Source organism: Chionomys nivalis, chromosome 7 (genome assembly GCF_950005125.1).
Source record: "Chionomys nivalis chromosome 7, mChiNiv1.1, whole genome shotgun sequence".
Classification (NCBI taxonomy): domain Eukaryota; kingdom Metazoa; phylum Chordata; class Mammalia; order Rodentia; family Cricetidae; genus Chionomys; species Chionomys nivalis.
In genome coordinates this window covers 9,748,761-9,763,899 of record NC_080092.1, presented here as the reverse complement: position 1 = coordinate 9,763,899, position 15,139 = coordinate 9,748,761, and the positions used below count along the sequence as shown (strand labels likewise).

Below are 15,139 nucleotides of genomic sequence, written 5' to 3'. Positions count from 1 at the left end.
GACTTTGGAGGATGTATACCACTGAGATGATCTTTGAAGTTACAAAGCAAACCTCATGGGATTCCACTGTTTCTCTCCTGGCTCCCTCTTTCCCTCTCTGCTTGGTGGTCTGGTGGTTGCAGATCAAGATGCTATCTCTCAACTGTTTCTTCCTTCCTACAGCATGGACTCTGGCCCTCTAAAACCATAAGCCAAATTAAACACCCCCCCCTTTTTTTTTTGTTCTTTGAGACAGGATTTGTCTGTAGTTTTAGAGCCTGTCCTGGAACTCTTGTAGACCAGGCTGGCCTTGAACTCACAGAGATCCACTTGCCTCTGCCTCCCCAGTGCTGGGATCAAAGGCGTGCGCCACCACCGCCTGGCAACACTTTCTCTTTCTATATTGCCTGAGTCGTGTGTTTCATTGCAGCAATAGAAAGGTAACTAAGACAAAAGTGGGTACCAGGAGCTTTGTCTGTGATAGGTCTGACCATGCATGATGTTTTTTGGAGGAAGGAGGAAGACTCTGAACTTTGGACTAGGAAAATAGTTAAATGCTATAAACAAGACTTAATGGGCGATCCTAGTTGGAGTTTGGAGGACAGCAATACTAAAAGCAACGTGGCTATGAAGGCCTAGCACGAGAGGCTTCAGAAAAGAGTGACATTAGAAACTGGGGAGACACTCTCTATGGGGGTGCCATACTCAGACTTAATGCAGAGAGGAGGGGCTTGGTCCTGCTCCAAATTAATGTACCAAACTATCGACTCCCCATGGGAGCCTTTACCTGTTGGGAGGAATGGATGGGGGTGAGCTAGGGAGGAGATGATGTGGAGGGGGAAAGGGGGAGAACCTTGGTTGGAATGTAAAATGAATATAAAAAAATGAATGTTTAAAAAAGAAACTGGCAGAGAACACAATGCAATATTTTGGCAAAGGATATGACATTTCCTCTTGTCCAAAGAATTTACCTGAGGCTGCCTGGCTTGTTGGAGATTTCAAGATGGCCTACTATTGACTCTGCTGTTTAGTTATAGTAATCAATCACTCTTATGCAGGTCTAGAATGAAAAAGAGCAAGTGGGACAAAATAAAATAAAATCCACCATCATGGACTCTGCCACTCTGAAATCACAAGTCAGATTAAACGCTTTAACAGTTGCCTGGGTCATGTTTCATCACAACAATAGAAAATAGGATAACCATCTTTGGAAAAACGCTTAGGGCCAATCAAATCCTTGCTTTCAAAGTGTAACCTCGCCTGCAGCAACAACACTGATTAGAGCTTGCAGGAATACCGAACCAGGGCTCAGCGAGGTCCCGGGTGGCCTTATGCTTGGCCACATTTGTGTAGCACTGGCTAACAGAAGGCACTGGGAGTGGCTCAGACCCCCATGAGGACTCAGACCTGGTGGCTCGTTTTAGTATCCCAATTTATTCAAGTATTAGAAAATTCCTTTAGGGAGCAGAACAAAAATAGAAAGTCTGTAAACATGGTGACTTCCTTCCTCCCCATCGTCTTATGAGGAGCTTCCTGTGACAGGATGCAGAATTCTAGTTGGCAGTCCAGCAATGAGGCTACATAAAAGGCGGTACACCGTGGCTGAGCCGGGGGTAAGTCTCTCTATTCTCCCCCTGCACGTGGCCCAGGAGAGTTGGCCACTCTTATGATTAGGCTACAGAATTTCATTTGCTAGTTGCCTCCTGGGAGTCTTTGGCAGTGGTGAGACCTCTGTGGGAGACAGGTCTCTGGGCAGCAGACACAGGCAGGCGGGGAAGCAGGTGCAGGCTCTCCAGAGCTCCGTATTGCTGGCGTGGCATGGGCCACAGCGTGGGGACATGGCCAGGCAAGGAGTGGAGCGTGCAGCATCCATGCCAGTGGCCTCACATCCTTCCCCATAAAACTGAGGAGCAGGGACGGCGTTATCTGGGGCATGCCATTGGCAGCCCAGGTCTCTGTCAGTCCTTGAAGGGGTTGCAGGTGTCTTCTATCTGTTCCTTCTCTGCAGCCGGCAGCTCCCCATTCATCTCCTGCAGCGGGTGGTACACATAGTCCCCGTGGAGGTGTCGGTTCCGCTCTGCCTTGGAGCCCAGGATCAAGTTCACATTGACCACAGTGCTGATCAGCAGCAGGACAACAAGGATGAGGGTAAGTACCAGCCACGTGGTCCTAGGACAGAAGGGACTTTTGAGAGAGTGGCTGAGGAGCATTCTCGGGGCAGTCAGAAACCACTCGGGGAATGTTGGCCCAGGGGCTTGGGTGGGAACCGGGGCATACTGCAGACACATGCAGGGAATAAGAGAGACATTCTCTGATGTTTTAAGATGTTAAAAACATTTCAGAAGTTGGGGAAATAGCTCGTGATTATCTTATAGACATAAAGAGCCAAGTTTGATCACTAGAAGGTATACTTTTAAAAGCCAGGATCAGGGGCTGGAGAGATGGCTCAGAGGTTAAGAGCATTGCCTGCTCTTCCAAAGGTTCTGAGTTCAATTCCCAGCAACCACATGGTGGCTCACAACTATCTGTAATGGGGTCTGGTGCCCTCTTCTGGCCTGCAGGCATACACACAGACAGAATATTGTATACATAATAAATAAATAAATAAATAAATAAATAAATAAATGTATTTTTAACAAAAAAAATTAAATAAATAAAATAAAAGCCAGGATCAATGGTACACACTGCCACTGCACTGCTTGGGAGGTGGAGCTCCTGGGCCAGCTAGTCTAACCTAACCTTTGAGTTTCAGGCCAATGAAAAACAAGGCAGACAGCTACAAAGAATGTGTGCACATGTGTGCGTGTGTGCACACACACACATTCACACACTTCTAATGTGATCTTTGCTGTGTTCAGATGTCACTAATGTATTTTTTGAAGTACTGTACTGGAAGTTGAACCTAGAGCCTTGTGTATGCTAGGCAAATGCTCTATCATTGAGCTACTACCTTAGCCCCCATTTTTATGTCTCATTAAGTCGCCAGGGTTGGTCTTGAACTTGATTTGCAGTTCAAGCTGGCCTTGAATTTACTGTCTTCCCACTGCAGCCTCCTGGAGTAGCTGGGATGACAGGCTTATGTCTGAAGGCCCAGCTCATGAATCTGTTTATTTATTTATGGTCTTATGCATCCCAGATTGGCCTTAGACTCCTGATGACCTTAAATTTCTGATTCTCCTGCTTCCACCTCCCAAGTGCTGGAATTAAAGGCATGTGCCAGCACACCTGGCCTATAAGGGTTGGGGATTAGACCCAGAGCTTCCAGCATGCTAGTCAAACAATCTGCCAATTGAGCCTCACAATCCTTCCCATGAGCCCTCTGGGGATGGAGCTGGAGATCCAGGAAGCAGCAAAAGGAAGCAACAGCTACACAAAGCCTGAACACATGGACTAATTCAAAAGTGAGGTGAATCCTATCTCTACAGCCTGGCTTCAGACTGAGTTGAGTCTGTATGTCCAGGGAGATCAAGCCCATAGTCTGGTCTGGGTCCTTCTCCCTTGCACTCACGGATGCCAGTTTCATCCATGTCTACCCTCGATCTCACAAAGTAGATGATGATCTACAACCTCCAGGCTTAGCTGGTGCCTGGACAGATGCCAAGCTTCATGGATGGGGTGTGGGGGCTCGCCTCTGCTGAAACACCTACCTGGTGAAAAAGGCCAGCTCTCCTGCCCTTGGTGTGGCCTCCGTTGATTGGAGACACTGCTTTGCTGTAAGACACCAGACAGAAGATGCAGGGTTTGGGGAAGGTTTGCCTACCCCAGACCTGCCCCAAGGACTCCAGGAGGCCCTGTACCTTGCGAGACGCTGCAGTTGCCAGTCTGGGGGTCGCAGGGACACTGGTGATCACACTGGCAGGGACTCTGGCAACCTGGCCCATACCAGCCCAGAGGACACTCTGTGGAGAGGAAATAGTGGCAGACAGGTTTCACCTTAGAGAGCAGAGTCTACTGTTATTGGACAGCCTGGCTCCTGGATGTGTGCAGGGCCATGCTGAAAGAGATGTCCCCTCACCCCTGAGGTCAGCTCTCAAAGGTCAAGGTTGTGGTTCAGTTTCTAGAGTGCTTGCCTGATATGCATGGGACCCTGGGTTTGATTCCCAGTACCCTATAAGCTGGGTATGGTGGGAGGTGGAAGCAGGAAGCATCTGTTCAGGGCCATCCTTGGCTACATAGAGAGTCAGAGGACAGCCTGGGCTGCATTAGGACCCCATTTCAAATAAAAAACAAGCATATCACCTGACTTTAAGGGGGGCTCTAGAGCTGATGACCATAAAAGAAGGAAGAGACAGGGAATGGAAGTGTGCTGAGGCTGACCCTGGAGTGACACCATCCAGGCCTAGGAATACCAGGGGCTGACTTCAAGGTGTGAGGGACTTTGGTGGAACTTCTTCAGGGCTGTGGCCTGCCCACACCTTGTTTTTTGCTTGTTGGTCCTTGGAATTGAGTGGACAGTGCTGAAATACAGCCTCCTACTTGGTGGGAATTTTTCAGCAAATTCAGGGAGGACGTAAAGAGATTTGCATGTGAAGTGAGAAGGGGGTCTGAAGGCGACTTCCAAGCCAGAAGGGAAGGCATTGTGACAGCTGCGTGTCGCAAGGCCACCCTCTCCAGGAGCTTTTGCAAGCCACTGGTAGCACTCACCCTCACTGCAGTTGGATCCCATCCATCCGGCATCACAGCGGCAGCCAGCTGCAAAAGACCATGGAGGCCAGGTGAGGGCAGAGGCAGGCCTGGCGTGAGAGAACTAGGGTCCCACCAGAGCGCCACCCTCCTCGTGGGCTCCCCACTCACTCTCTGTGCACAGCCCATGCTGGCTGCAGTTGGAGGGGCCACAGTCTAGCTCGTTGCAGGCGGCACCCCGCCAGAAGCGGCTGGTGCATTCACAGCGGCCATCCACACAGGTCCCGTGGCCACTGCAGTTGGGTGGCTGGCAGTGGGGTTCATGCACACATACCACGGTGGACACACGGCGGGGACAGCGCCACATGTTGTCCTGACTGTGGGGGAGTCATTGTGAGGAGAGGTCTTGGCCTTGGTGCTGGCCTCTTAAGTCTCTGCTGCAGCCTGTGAAGGCTGCTCCAGCTTGCATCCATCTCCATCCTGACACTTGTGCTCCTGCATGTGTACGTACGTTCACACACACACTAGGGGATGCACATGTGCGTGTGCAAACAGAGTCAGGACAACCTTAGGTACCCAGCACTTATTTTATTCATTTTGTTGGTATCTCTCTGGCCTGGACCTTGCTAAGCAGGCTAGGATGGCCGGCCTGAGTACCAGGGTCACCTGTCTCCTCCTCCAAACACCGGGACTGCAAGCATGTGCCGCTCACATCTGGCTTTTAAATGTGGGTTCTGGAGCTTGAACTCAGGTCCTCTGCTTGCAAGGCAAATCTTTTTCCTGCTGAGCAGCAGCTCCAGCCTCTTGTCGGGCCATTTACAGGCTCTCCACCTTGCATACACTGTGCCTTCTGGGGGAGGGCTCACTCAGTGCTGGCCAGCCATGGCCTCGGCTCCTACTTCACTATCCTGACCACTGTCCCAGGTTTCGGCAGCACACTGAGGAAAGAGATCTTGGCTCACAGCCAGGCGGTGGTGGCACACTCCTTTAATTCCAGTACTCGGGAGACAGAGGCAGGTGGATCTCTGTGAGTTCGAGGTCAGCCTGCTTTACGGAGTGAGCGCCAGGGCAGCCAGGACTGTTACACAGAGAAACCCTATCGCCTGGCATAGAGCAGGGTCTCAATATTGACTGACTGAGACAGGTGAAGGTGGGCCGGGGCTTCCACTCTCACCAAGGTGGCGGAGGTGCTCTTACCAGTGATCTGAGGGGTAACTGGCCAGGCTCCCGTTGAGCACAAAGGTGGCAGAACCACCTCCATCCAGGTTGATGGCATTGACCACATCTTGTTTCAGTAGGAACTCCGCCATCTCCCATAGGTTGATGCTGTGCAGAGGGGGTGTGTAGCTGAGGTCAGCAGGTAAATACTATCACTCCTATTGGGGCAGGTGAAACTTCTAGAATGGCTCAAGCTGCCTTGTCCCACCCACTGCCCAGAAACTATAGGAAGGTGGGATCAACTGAGCACAGACATCCCTGAGGATTCCTGGGACTCACCCACGCTGCTCCGTCTGTCCATCTGCATGGAAGAGTACGAGCTGCCCGTTACGGTCATGACCCACAGCTGTCCTGGCCGATATCACATTCACAAATTTGCTAAAAGAACCTGAAGGAGAAGGGGCCTGGCTGGTTACCCAGACCTCCTGGGGACCCTCTGTGCTCTTCAACTTTCTCTCTTTTGACGGAACCTAACACCTTATGTATGCAAGGCAAGTACTGGATCACTGAGGCACACCCCAGCTCCACCTTCCGTGAGCCTCCATGACATAGACAGAAGACTCTTGGAGTGACCTCATTCTCCAGTAGAAACCTCCGTGTTGGTAGAACAAAACCAACAGGACTTGCATGAAGCCCTGGCCCTGTTTCTGTGGTTCCCCCTCACCGAGCAGCTACTGTCTGCCTTAGGGCCTTGCACTCTGCACTCTGACTGGGAACTGTATGCCTCTGCCCTGAGTTCTTCTGACAGCTTGTTCTTTTGATCCGAGACAGCCTCCTCAGTCATCCCCCCCACCCTGAAACAGCCAGAGACTCTCAGGACCAAAGCATCCTCTCTCACCCCAGCACTCTGCACTCTGGATGTGTGCACGCATGTGCACACGCCTATGGGGGTCAGAGGACAACCTCGGGTGTTGCTCCTCGGATGCCTTCCACTTTCTGTTTGAGACAGGGTCTCACCATGTAGGTTAGGTTATCTGGTATTCAGAGACCCATCCATCTCCACCTCCTAGCTCACTGTCCTGGGGACTGCAAGCGTGCACCCCGACACTTGACTTTTTATGTGTTTTCTGGGACCTGAACTCAGGCTCTCATGCTTTCAAGGCAAACACTTTACTGCCCAAGCCAACTCACCAGCCCACACCCAAGTGGCTCTTAAACTTGAGCATCTATCGGAGTCACCAAGGAAGACCCTGCACACTTGGGCTGTCGGGACTTAACCAGTGGTTCCTGAGTGGGAGCTCTAAGGCTGTGGTCTCATGGTTCTGCCTTTATAACAAGCTGCACGGCTGTGCGGAGGCCACTATCCCACAGATCTGCAGCACTTTTCTCGCACCTGTGCATCTGTTCCCCACCCATCCCCTTCCTCCTTCTGTCTTTTTCGGCACTTACCAACTCTTTCCAGCTTATTGCCAAATATTTCCCTCCGAAGGAAGACTGAAGTCCCACGACTCCCGCCATAGCGCTAAACACTGCACAGCTGCTCAGTAAATGTTTGGGAACACTGAAGAGTAACCAACTCACACTGTTCCCGGGTCTCAAGACAGCTGCTGCGGGGACCAGGAAGGTGGCTCAGAGGGTAAAGGTGCCCCTCGTCACTCTTGACAGCCTAAGTTCAACACTCAGGACTCACAGATGGAAGGCGAGAACGAGTTGTCCTCTGACCTTCCCCCCCCCACTATGGCATGTGCCCCCCTCCTCTGCACACACAAAGCAAATAAATCAAAACATAACAACAATAAGAAAGAAAGCACTACAGCTGTCTCCCTTCCTGACCTGTCTCCTGCGTCTCATCACACTCGATGGCTTGGCTCTCGTTGATGTAGATGCTTCCGTTGCGGACGAGCCACACAACTCCACTCAGCAGCTGCACGAATGGATTCACGGTGTCCAGGACCTCCTCCTCAGATAGGTACCTGGAAGCAGGAAGGCAGGAGGCTCACTCACGGTCAGGAGCAACTCCAGGTTTTTCTGTAATTTTCTTAACTCATTCACTAATTAGCAGCTGTTAGACTCTGCTGTCCTGGCTGCTTAAGCAAAAGTCAAACAGCCAATCAGTCAGACAAGCCTTATATCAGCACCAATGGTCTAGAACACTCCATAGAGATTTCAAGGCAGTCACGCAAAGACCGCACCAATTGCTCGGGTTTCTGAAGGCCTCAGTCAGGGCTGTTTGAAACAGTTTGTGCCAAACTTTTCGCTGGGTGATCCTGTAACCATTCAAAGGGAGAGAGTACCCCTTGGTAGCCTAATGGGTGCCAAAGAGGCAAGGCTGTGATTGGTGCAAATGCAAGCCTTTATTTGCATGCTAGGTGTGCTGTGACTGGTGCAGATACTCTTCTCTGAATGCACAACAGGTGTTCAGTTGAGTTGGGGAGTGAGCTGAAGATGCTCTCTTGTGCTGCCTCCCTGTGTGTCTACATTAGACACAAAGAAAGAATCTTCTTCTCTTGTCATCTTTAGTAACATGTACTGACCTGATAATACAAAGAGGTAGCACTACCGGACGGTGGTGGTGGGAGCCTTTAATCCCAGTACTTGGGAGGCAGAGGCAGGCAGATCTCTGAGTTTGAGGCCAGCCTGGTCTACAAGAGCTAGTTCCAAAACAGGATTGTTACACAGAGAAACCCTGTCTTGAAAAACCAAACAAAAAAGGAAGAAGTAGCACTGTGCTACAAATGGACAGAAGAGGCAACTGCTTGGCAGCTAACAAGTAGGAGGATGGACTGGAAAGATAGCTCAATGGGTAAAAACCTTTTCACCCAAGCACGAGGACTCGAGTTTAAAGTGGGGTGAGGCAGGAGCATCTGTAATCCTAGGGCTGGGGATGGACTGGGGAAACAGGAGGCCAGCTGGGGTTTGCTGGCCAGCCAGGTTAACTGAATCAGTGAGCTCCAGATTCAGACAAATAAGACAAGAGAACAAGAGAAGCCACTTGAAATCAAACGCTGGCCTCCACACATTGGCCCACACAGATGCACACATTCAAAAAAAAAAAGGAGGTGAGTGGACCATTATAGAAAGAGCAGTAGGGGTAAGAGACCGTGGCCATGGCAATAATCTAGCTGAACAGTCTGAAAGGCGAGTCCAAGAGGTGAACAAGAGAGACAGTGGACGTGTGGAGAGGATCAAACACTGAGGTTGAAGGACTGAGTCAGGGAAGAGAAACTATAGGCGCTGGTCACTGGAAGAACTTTTAGGGTCTGTGACAACTGAAGACCAACAGTTGTGGCCCTGGCTGCTATTGAAGGATGAAGATCGAGAGGCCTGAGCAGGCCCAGAAACTGCAACCAGGGGCTGCTAAGAACCGGGGAAAGCCCACTTTCCAGCCTTGGCAAAAATTGTTCATCTCATAAGAGAGCTTGGACACTAAATGGTGCAATCTTCTACTCCTGCCTGCCTGCTGCCACTTCTGGTTGCTGTCAAATTTCAGTGGTACACAAACTGGCAAAGAGGTCACTCGACAAAGAGGTCACTCGACAAGCACCTTACCTACCCAGGATTTCTATCCGCGATAGCAAAAGGTCTCCAGCTAGTTAGCTGTCTGGGACTTCTCCATAAACTATATATTATTTCCAATTGGTTCCATGGCTTCGCTGAACATGAAATGTTTGTTTTCTCTATTCCTAGGGAAAGTTCACTAAGGCACAAACTGTAAGTTCAGGCTCATGGTCGCCTACCCAGAGTCCAATACACGGCCTGATCAGAAGAGCAAGCATTCAGTGACACACGAGTAAAACTTCAAAGAAGCTGTCGGCGTCCCCACTCTTAAGGTGAATAATGGAAGCTTGGTTAGGTAATCTGGGCACGGAGGGATGGCTCTAATGCACATCGGAGACCCTCTGCCCGCGACATCCCCGGGGCTCCCCACCTCCTCACCCGGTGACCAAAGTCCCGTCGCGGCGGATCCCGAACTGCGCGTTCTGCAGCCCCCCGGAACTGCTCACCAGCTGCCCGTCGCTCACCACGTTCCCCAAGCACTCGCCGGTGCCCATGCGGAAGAAGCCACCGTTCTGGGCGACGAGGCAACCGGCCGGGACGGCTGTGTCCTCCACGGTGGAGCGGCGCTTCTGGGCGCAGCCTCCGGGTCCCCCGGGCTCCAGCACCGAGAAAGTGCTCAGAGGCGCGGCGACCCGTGTCAGGTGGCCGGCCACCGCGCGGCCCCCGAAGTGCGACACAAAAGTGCGCACGGCCGCGCGGTGGCTCGCGCCAGGGGTCGCGGGCGGCGGAGGCCAGCTCTCGTGCTCGCGGCTGCCGGCGCGCACCCGGGCGCAGTCCCGCGAGGGACGTGTGCGCTTGAGTGGGTATGGCAGCAGCAGGTCATCGTCGCGGGAAACCCTGCGGGGGACGGGGCGATCGTGAGCTCGGGGGGGGGGCTGTGCCCGAGAGCACGCAGAATAGGGGGACCCCAGCAGGGCGGCCCCGGCAGCTGCACTCACCCCGAGCCCAGGCTGCACCACGCCACTCCGAGCAAGCAGAGCAGCGAGAACAGGAAGAGCAGCCCGCGCCTCCTGGGCGCCGCCATATTGGATCGGGGCTCCGGTCACGTGGGACCGCCCCACGTGACTCCAGGCTAGCTGGTGGGTGCTTCCAGATTCCAAAGGCCTACGTACCTTCCTGTTTTACTCCTCCAGATTTCATGAGGGAGGGTAAGGCTGGAAGGGGCGATAGGTAACTTTTAATATTTATTTGTTTATGGTTTCTTTCAAGAGAGGGGACAGCTCTGGCTGTCCTGAAACTCGCTCTCTAGACCAGGTTGGTCTCGAACTCACAGAGATCCTCCTGCCTCTGCCTCTGGAGTCACCACCACCCGGCAACTTTTTATTTTTATATGCTGTCAAACTCAGAAAAGAATCAAAAACTCAAGAATGGGGCCTGGGAATGTGTAAGTTGGTATAGTGCTTGCTTACTGTGCTCAAAGCTCTAGGTTCCAAAGCGGAAATGGTGGTTTATGCCGTAATCCCAGCATTCTGGAGAGGGAGGCAGGACAATCAGAAGTTCAGAGTCATCCTTGGCTACCTGGCCAGTTTGAGACCAGTCAGGACTACGTGAGAGTTTATCTTAGGAACAAGAAAACAACAACAACATTGTAAGAAAGAATCTTGGTTCGTGGAGCTAGAGAGATGGCTCAGTGGTTAAGAGTACTGACTGCTCTTCCAGAGGACTGGGATTCGACTCTCAGCAACCACATGGTTACTCACAACAGGCTGTAACTCCAGTTCCAGAGGATCTAACACCCACTTCAAGCCTCCACAGGCACCAGGCATGCATGTGGTGCTCAGATAGACATGTCAGCAAAACACCTATACATATGGAATTTTAAAAATTAAAAAAAAAGGTGAGATTTCTTTTAGATGTTGTAAGTTCCAAGTCCCAGTCTCTGGCCTCCATCTTTGGAGGCCCCGACCCTGCGCCTGCCAAGCCTTGACTCCTCCCCAGAAGAGTGTCAAAACAGCCTACCAAAATCTTGACCACTCCGCAGTCTATTTAAACTGCTTCCATTAAACCTGGATATTTTTTTAATTAGGCTTGTTGTGGTTTGGCTTGATTGGGATTTTTGCATCAGCAGAGAGCTCGTGTTAGGAAAATTCCTAACAGATGTGGTTTTTAAAAAGTACATTGTCGCCGGGCGGTGGTGGCGCACGCCTTTAATCCCAGCACTCGGGAGGCAGAGGCAGGTGGATCTCTGTGAGTTCGAGGCCAGCCTGGTCTACAAAGGGAGTTCCAGGACAGGCTCCAAAGCCACAGAGAAACCCTGTCTCGAAAAAACAAAACAAAAAACAACAACAAAAAAAAACAAAAAAACAACAACAACAAAAAAAGTACATTGTCTCATCAAAGAGGTAACATTGTGTCTCTTTAGTGCTGCATAGGTGAACAGGCCTTTCTAAGGTGGTCCTGCCTCCCAGAGGGGTAGCCGTTGCCAGGTGAGTGACCCATCTAACTGGATTATTATCTCTTTTGTGTTTTGAGTAGCTTGGCTTATTTTGGGTTTTGGTTTTGAGACAGGGTCTCTTTATTGTAGGCAGGCTGGCTTGAAATTCTATATAGACTGGTCTGTGTTCTGGTGAAAGCTCCAACCCCTGGCATCCATAATCCCAAAGAGTCTAGAATATTCTGGTGGGAGCTCCACCTCAATTCCCCCTTCCCCATCTCTCCTCAAACCCTGCCTCACCTCAGACAGCCTGCTGAACAAGGCTCCTCTCCAGAGATATTCAAGACCACTCCCATAGGGTATTTACCCCCCCTCCCTATTCGGTCTCTCTTCCCCGTCTTCTCTTTGGGGCCTGGAAAATCATCTGGGATTTTTTTTTACTCATTAAACCTGGGCTTTTTCTAATTCGGTTTGATTTGGTCTGATTTGGATTGCTGTGTCATCGGAGAGGCTTATTGGGGTGCAGAAACTTACTGGTCTAGATTCTCTTGCTTCTGCCTAATCCCCAAGTGATGAGATTAAAGGCACAGGTCACCAGGCCTGGCTCTGGACCTATCTCGACACGATAGGTCTCCACCCATACCAGAGATTTCTTCTTCTTGAAACCAGTTTTCCTTTAGCTGGCCTTTAGGATGTCGGAATGACTGGTGAGATGGCTCAGCAGGTAGAAAGAATTACTTGCTGTGTGACCTGAGTTAATGCCTGAACCCATGTAAGACAGGAAGGAAAGAATCTACTCCAGAAAGTTGACCTCCACATATGCACCATGGCTTACATACCCACCCACATCACACACACATAGTAATAACTAAGGATCTCTTGGTGTCAAGTGTAGTATGTTAAATCAAGTCCTGTGCCTGGGACCCTCCTGGCCAAGGCCATGATGTCACTTGGAAGCACGGTTTATTTTGTATTGCTGCCTTCACACTTTGTTTCAGAGGTTGCTTTTCTTGGGACTTCTTCTCCAGGGCAGTGACCAAGGCAAGGTCTGGTGCCTGACCTCAGGAGCATTGCAAGTCTAAGAGGTGCCACTGGGATTTGAGTAGTTCTAGCCCTTTCTGTCCATAGTGAGCAATGTGTGTGCTTGAACCCTAGCTTCCCTGAGCCATGCTTCTCAGGGCCGGTGTGGGATCATGCTCCCTCCCAAAATTCATGCTCTTTGCAGGACCTCAGAATGGGTTATTATTTGTGTGTCTGATGTTTTGTAGGCATACTTAGTCCACGTGAGGGCCTCCGAGAGCTGAGCTGGTGCATGGCACTCCTAGTCTGACTGCTGTGCCGAAAAGAGACAGGTAGTACACACGGAGGAAGCAAAGCTGGAGTGGGGCAGCCCCAAGCCAAGAGATGACTAAGATGCTCAACATCCCAAGGCACTCAGAGGCTTGCAGTAGTCCCTGGGCTGTGGTCTGTGCTCAGATGCTTCTCCCGAGATTTCAGAGAGAGCCTAGGTGGCTGACATGCTGATTCTTCAAAGCTCATACAGTCAGGGCGTGCGAATGGCTCTTCACAAGTGACTCTGAGGCCTGAAGTAGCCACTCCAGTGAGCACTGTTTGGAGAGACTGCTCTTCTGGGGGATGCGGTTTTAAATGGTCTGCTTGGAGGTGGAGGGACCATGTCTCTCTGTTCTTTAACTTTGGGCTGCCAAAGGTAGTTCGGCCACCAAGCCAGGCCTGCCAGCATTTCCCCTTCCTCCAAAAGTATTTGCTCCGACCGCCAGGAGTGGGCCACTGCCATGGCAGGTTCCGACTTTGGTATTATCTGTTTCAATGCCTGCTTCTCCCTTGAAGGTGCTGTTTAAGCTGGGCAGACAGCTGAGCCAGGGACGCGATAGCTCTGTCCATGTCCTTGTCTGAGTTCTGCCGTTGCTTGTGTATTCAGTAGTGTGCACAACTTTTCCTGGGGGAACGAGAATAAATATGTTTATCTCAGGCCACCAACAACCCACTGCAGGAACAGTTCCTTCCAGATCCAGCCTGGTGGAGCCAGCGAGTTTACTGGGGTTCCTTACAGAAGCGTGGGCGAGGGTTTGTGCAGAGGAGCATGGGTGTCTCAAAGATAGCTGTAGCAACTGAAAAGGCTTCCCCACCATGGGCGCTGACTCACAGAAGCTCACACAGAGAAACCCTGCACCCCCCCCCCAAAAAAAACCCGAAAAACCAAAATCAAAACAAAAAAGACCACGCTATACATTAGCAACAAGCACCATCTCAGCATTTTTGGAATGTCTTCCTTTGCTCATGACTTCAGCTGCTGCAGACTTATGGCGTGTTGGAGGCGGGGTGAGACCGACACTAAGTAAGGAAAGCATCAGGTTTTTTTGTTTTGGCTTTAGCTTTCTGGGGTTGAGTGAAGTCTGGCGCCTGCCTGCCGCTGTCAGGCACAGTTTCCACCTTGTACACACATTCTGCCTCAGCTTGGCAGGCCAGCGGGCCATGGGTGAGCCCAGGAACTACAGAGCTCCTCCTCTTGTGGAACAGCCTGGCCTTGTGGTTTAGTCTGGGCCCTCTGATAAAGCCGGGGGACGGTCAGCGTGTGAGCTGGTGAGAAAGCACAGGAAGGGGATAATAATATTTAATCTAGATTCCACCCATGGAAGAAGCAGGCAGTGTTTGTCTTTCTCAGTCTGGCTTATTTCTCTTAAGCGGTGATCTATTGTACTGTCCATTTTTCTACAAATGGCATAATTCTTCCTTCATGGCCGAAGAGAACTGTATATAGGCACCACGTTTCCTTCATTACTTGCTGGCGGGCATCTAGACCGATTCCTGTCTTGGCCGCTGAGAACAGTGCGGTGGTAACATGGGTAGTCAGATATCTCTGTGCTGTGCTGACTTAGTTCTTTGAGTAAGTACCCAGGAATGGTGAGTTATATGGTAGATCTACTTTTTGTTTTTTCTTTTAAATTTAATTTTACTTTATTGTATTTTGTTTTCAGAGACAGGGTGAAGGGCTCTAGCAGGCCAGAGGATGGCAAACACGACTGTGGCAGGCCTTGTCCTTTCCAGATTTCCTCTGCCTTGCTAAAAACCATTAGATTACATTCCTAAAGCCAGCCACCAAGGGTCTATTCTCTTGTTGGTCACCTCTTCTTCCTGAGGCTGACTACCAAGGTCTAGCTCTCAAAGTACTGAAGTCCCGCAATTAAAAGCCCCTGCTGGCTCACCTAATTCATGTGCCCAGTCAAAATCAACCAGCACATCCTAACACGAGGTTTCCCTCTTTTCCTTTATAAACTTCAGTTTGCCTACAGGCCAAATCTGTCTCCACTCTATCCAGAGGCAGTCCCTTGTCCCTCTGGGGCAAATACCTCTTCCCCTTCTCCCTTGTCCTTTTCCTTTCTGCCTCCTCCTCTATCTCCTATCTTTGTCTCCTATTCCCTGCCCGTT

General features: G+C 50.9%; 1 protein-coding gene across 2 annotated transcripts; it reads right to left on the bottom strand.

Moving 5' to 3' along the window:
• Positions 1-997: 997 nt before the first annotated feature.
• Positions 998-10,371, bottom strand: Nagpa (N-acetylglucosamine-1-phosphodiester alpha-N-acetylglucosaminidase). 2 transcript variants are annotated; one of them, XM_057775089.1, is made up of 10 exons: positions 10,257-10,371; positions 9,697-10,155; positions 7,594-7,733; positions 6,100-6,208; positions 5,800-5,928; positions 4,774-4,979; positions 4,624-4,671; positions 3,777-3,878; positions 3,627-3,690; positions 998-1,039 (listed from the first exon to the last, which is right to left on the bottom strand). In XM_057775089.1, exons 1-10 carry the CDS (start codon positions 10,340-10,342, stop codon positions 1,030-1,032), a joined length of 1,353 nt encoding a protein of 450 aa, XP_057631072.1. In that variant the 5' UTR covers positions 10,343-10,371; the 3' UTR covers positions 998-1,029. The 2 variants fall into 2 exon arrangements, with proteins under 2 accessions (XP_057631072.1, XP_057631070.1); XM_057775087.1 differs by lacking the exon at positions 998-1,039 and adding an exon at positions 1,411-2,148.
• Positions 10,372-15,139: the final 4,768 nt, after the last annotated feature.

What these genes read in the sequence shown, in the direction of transcription:
- Nagpa (XM_057775087.1), bottom strand. Translation starts at nt 10,342, where the DNA reads ATGGCGGCGCCCAGGAGGCGCGGGCTGCTCTTCCTGTTCTCGCTGCTC. An exon ending in TGGTGCAGCCTGGGCTCGGG is followed by an intron (nt 10,156 to 10,256) that starts GTGAGTGCAGCT and finishes CGTCCCCCGCAG; the next exon opens with GGTTTCCCGCGACGATGACC. An exon ending in GGGATCCAACTGCAGTGAGG is followed by an intron (nt 3,879 to 4,623) that starts GTGAGTGCTACC and finishes TCCTCTCCACAG; the next exon opens with AGTGTCCTCTGGGCTGGTAT.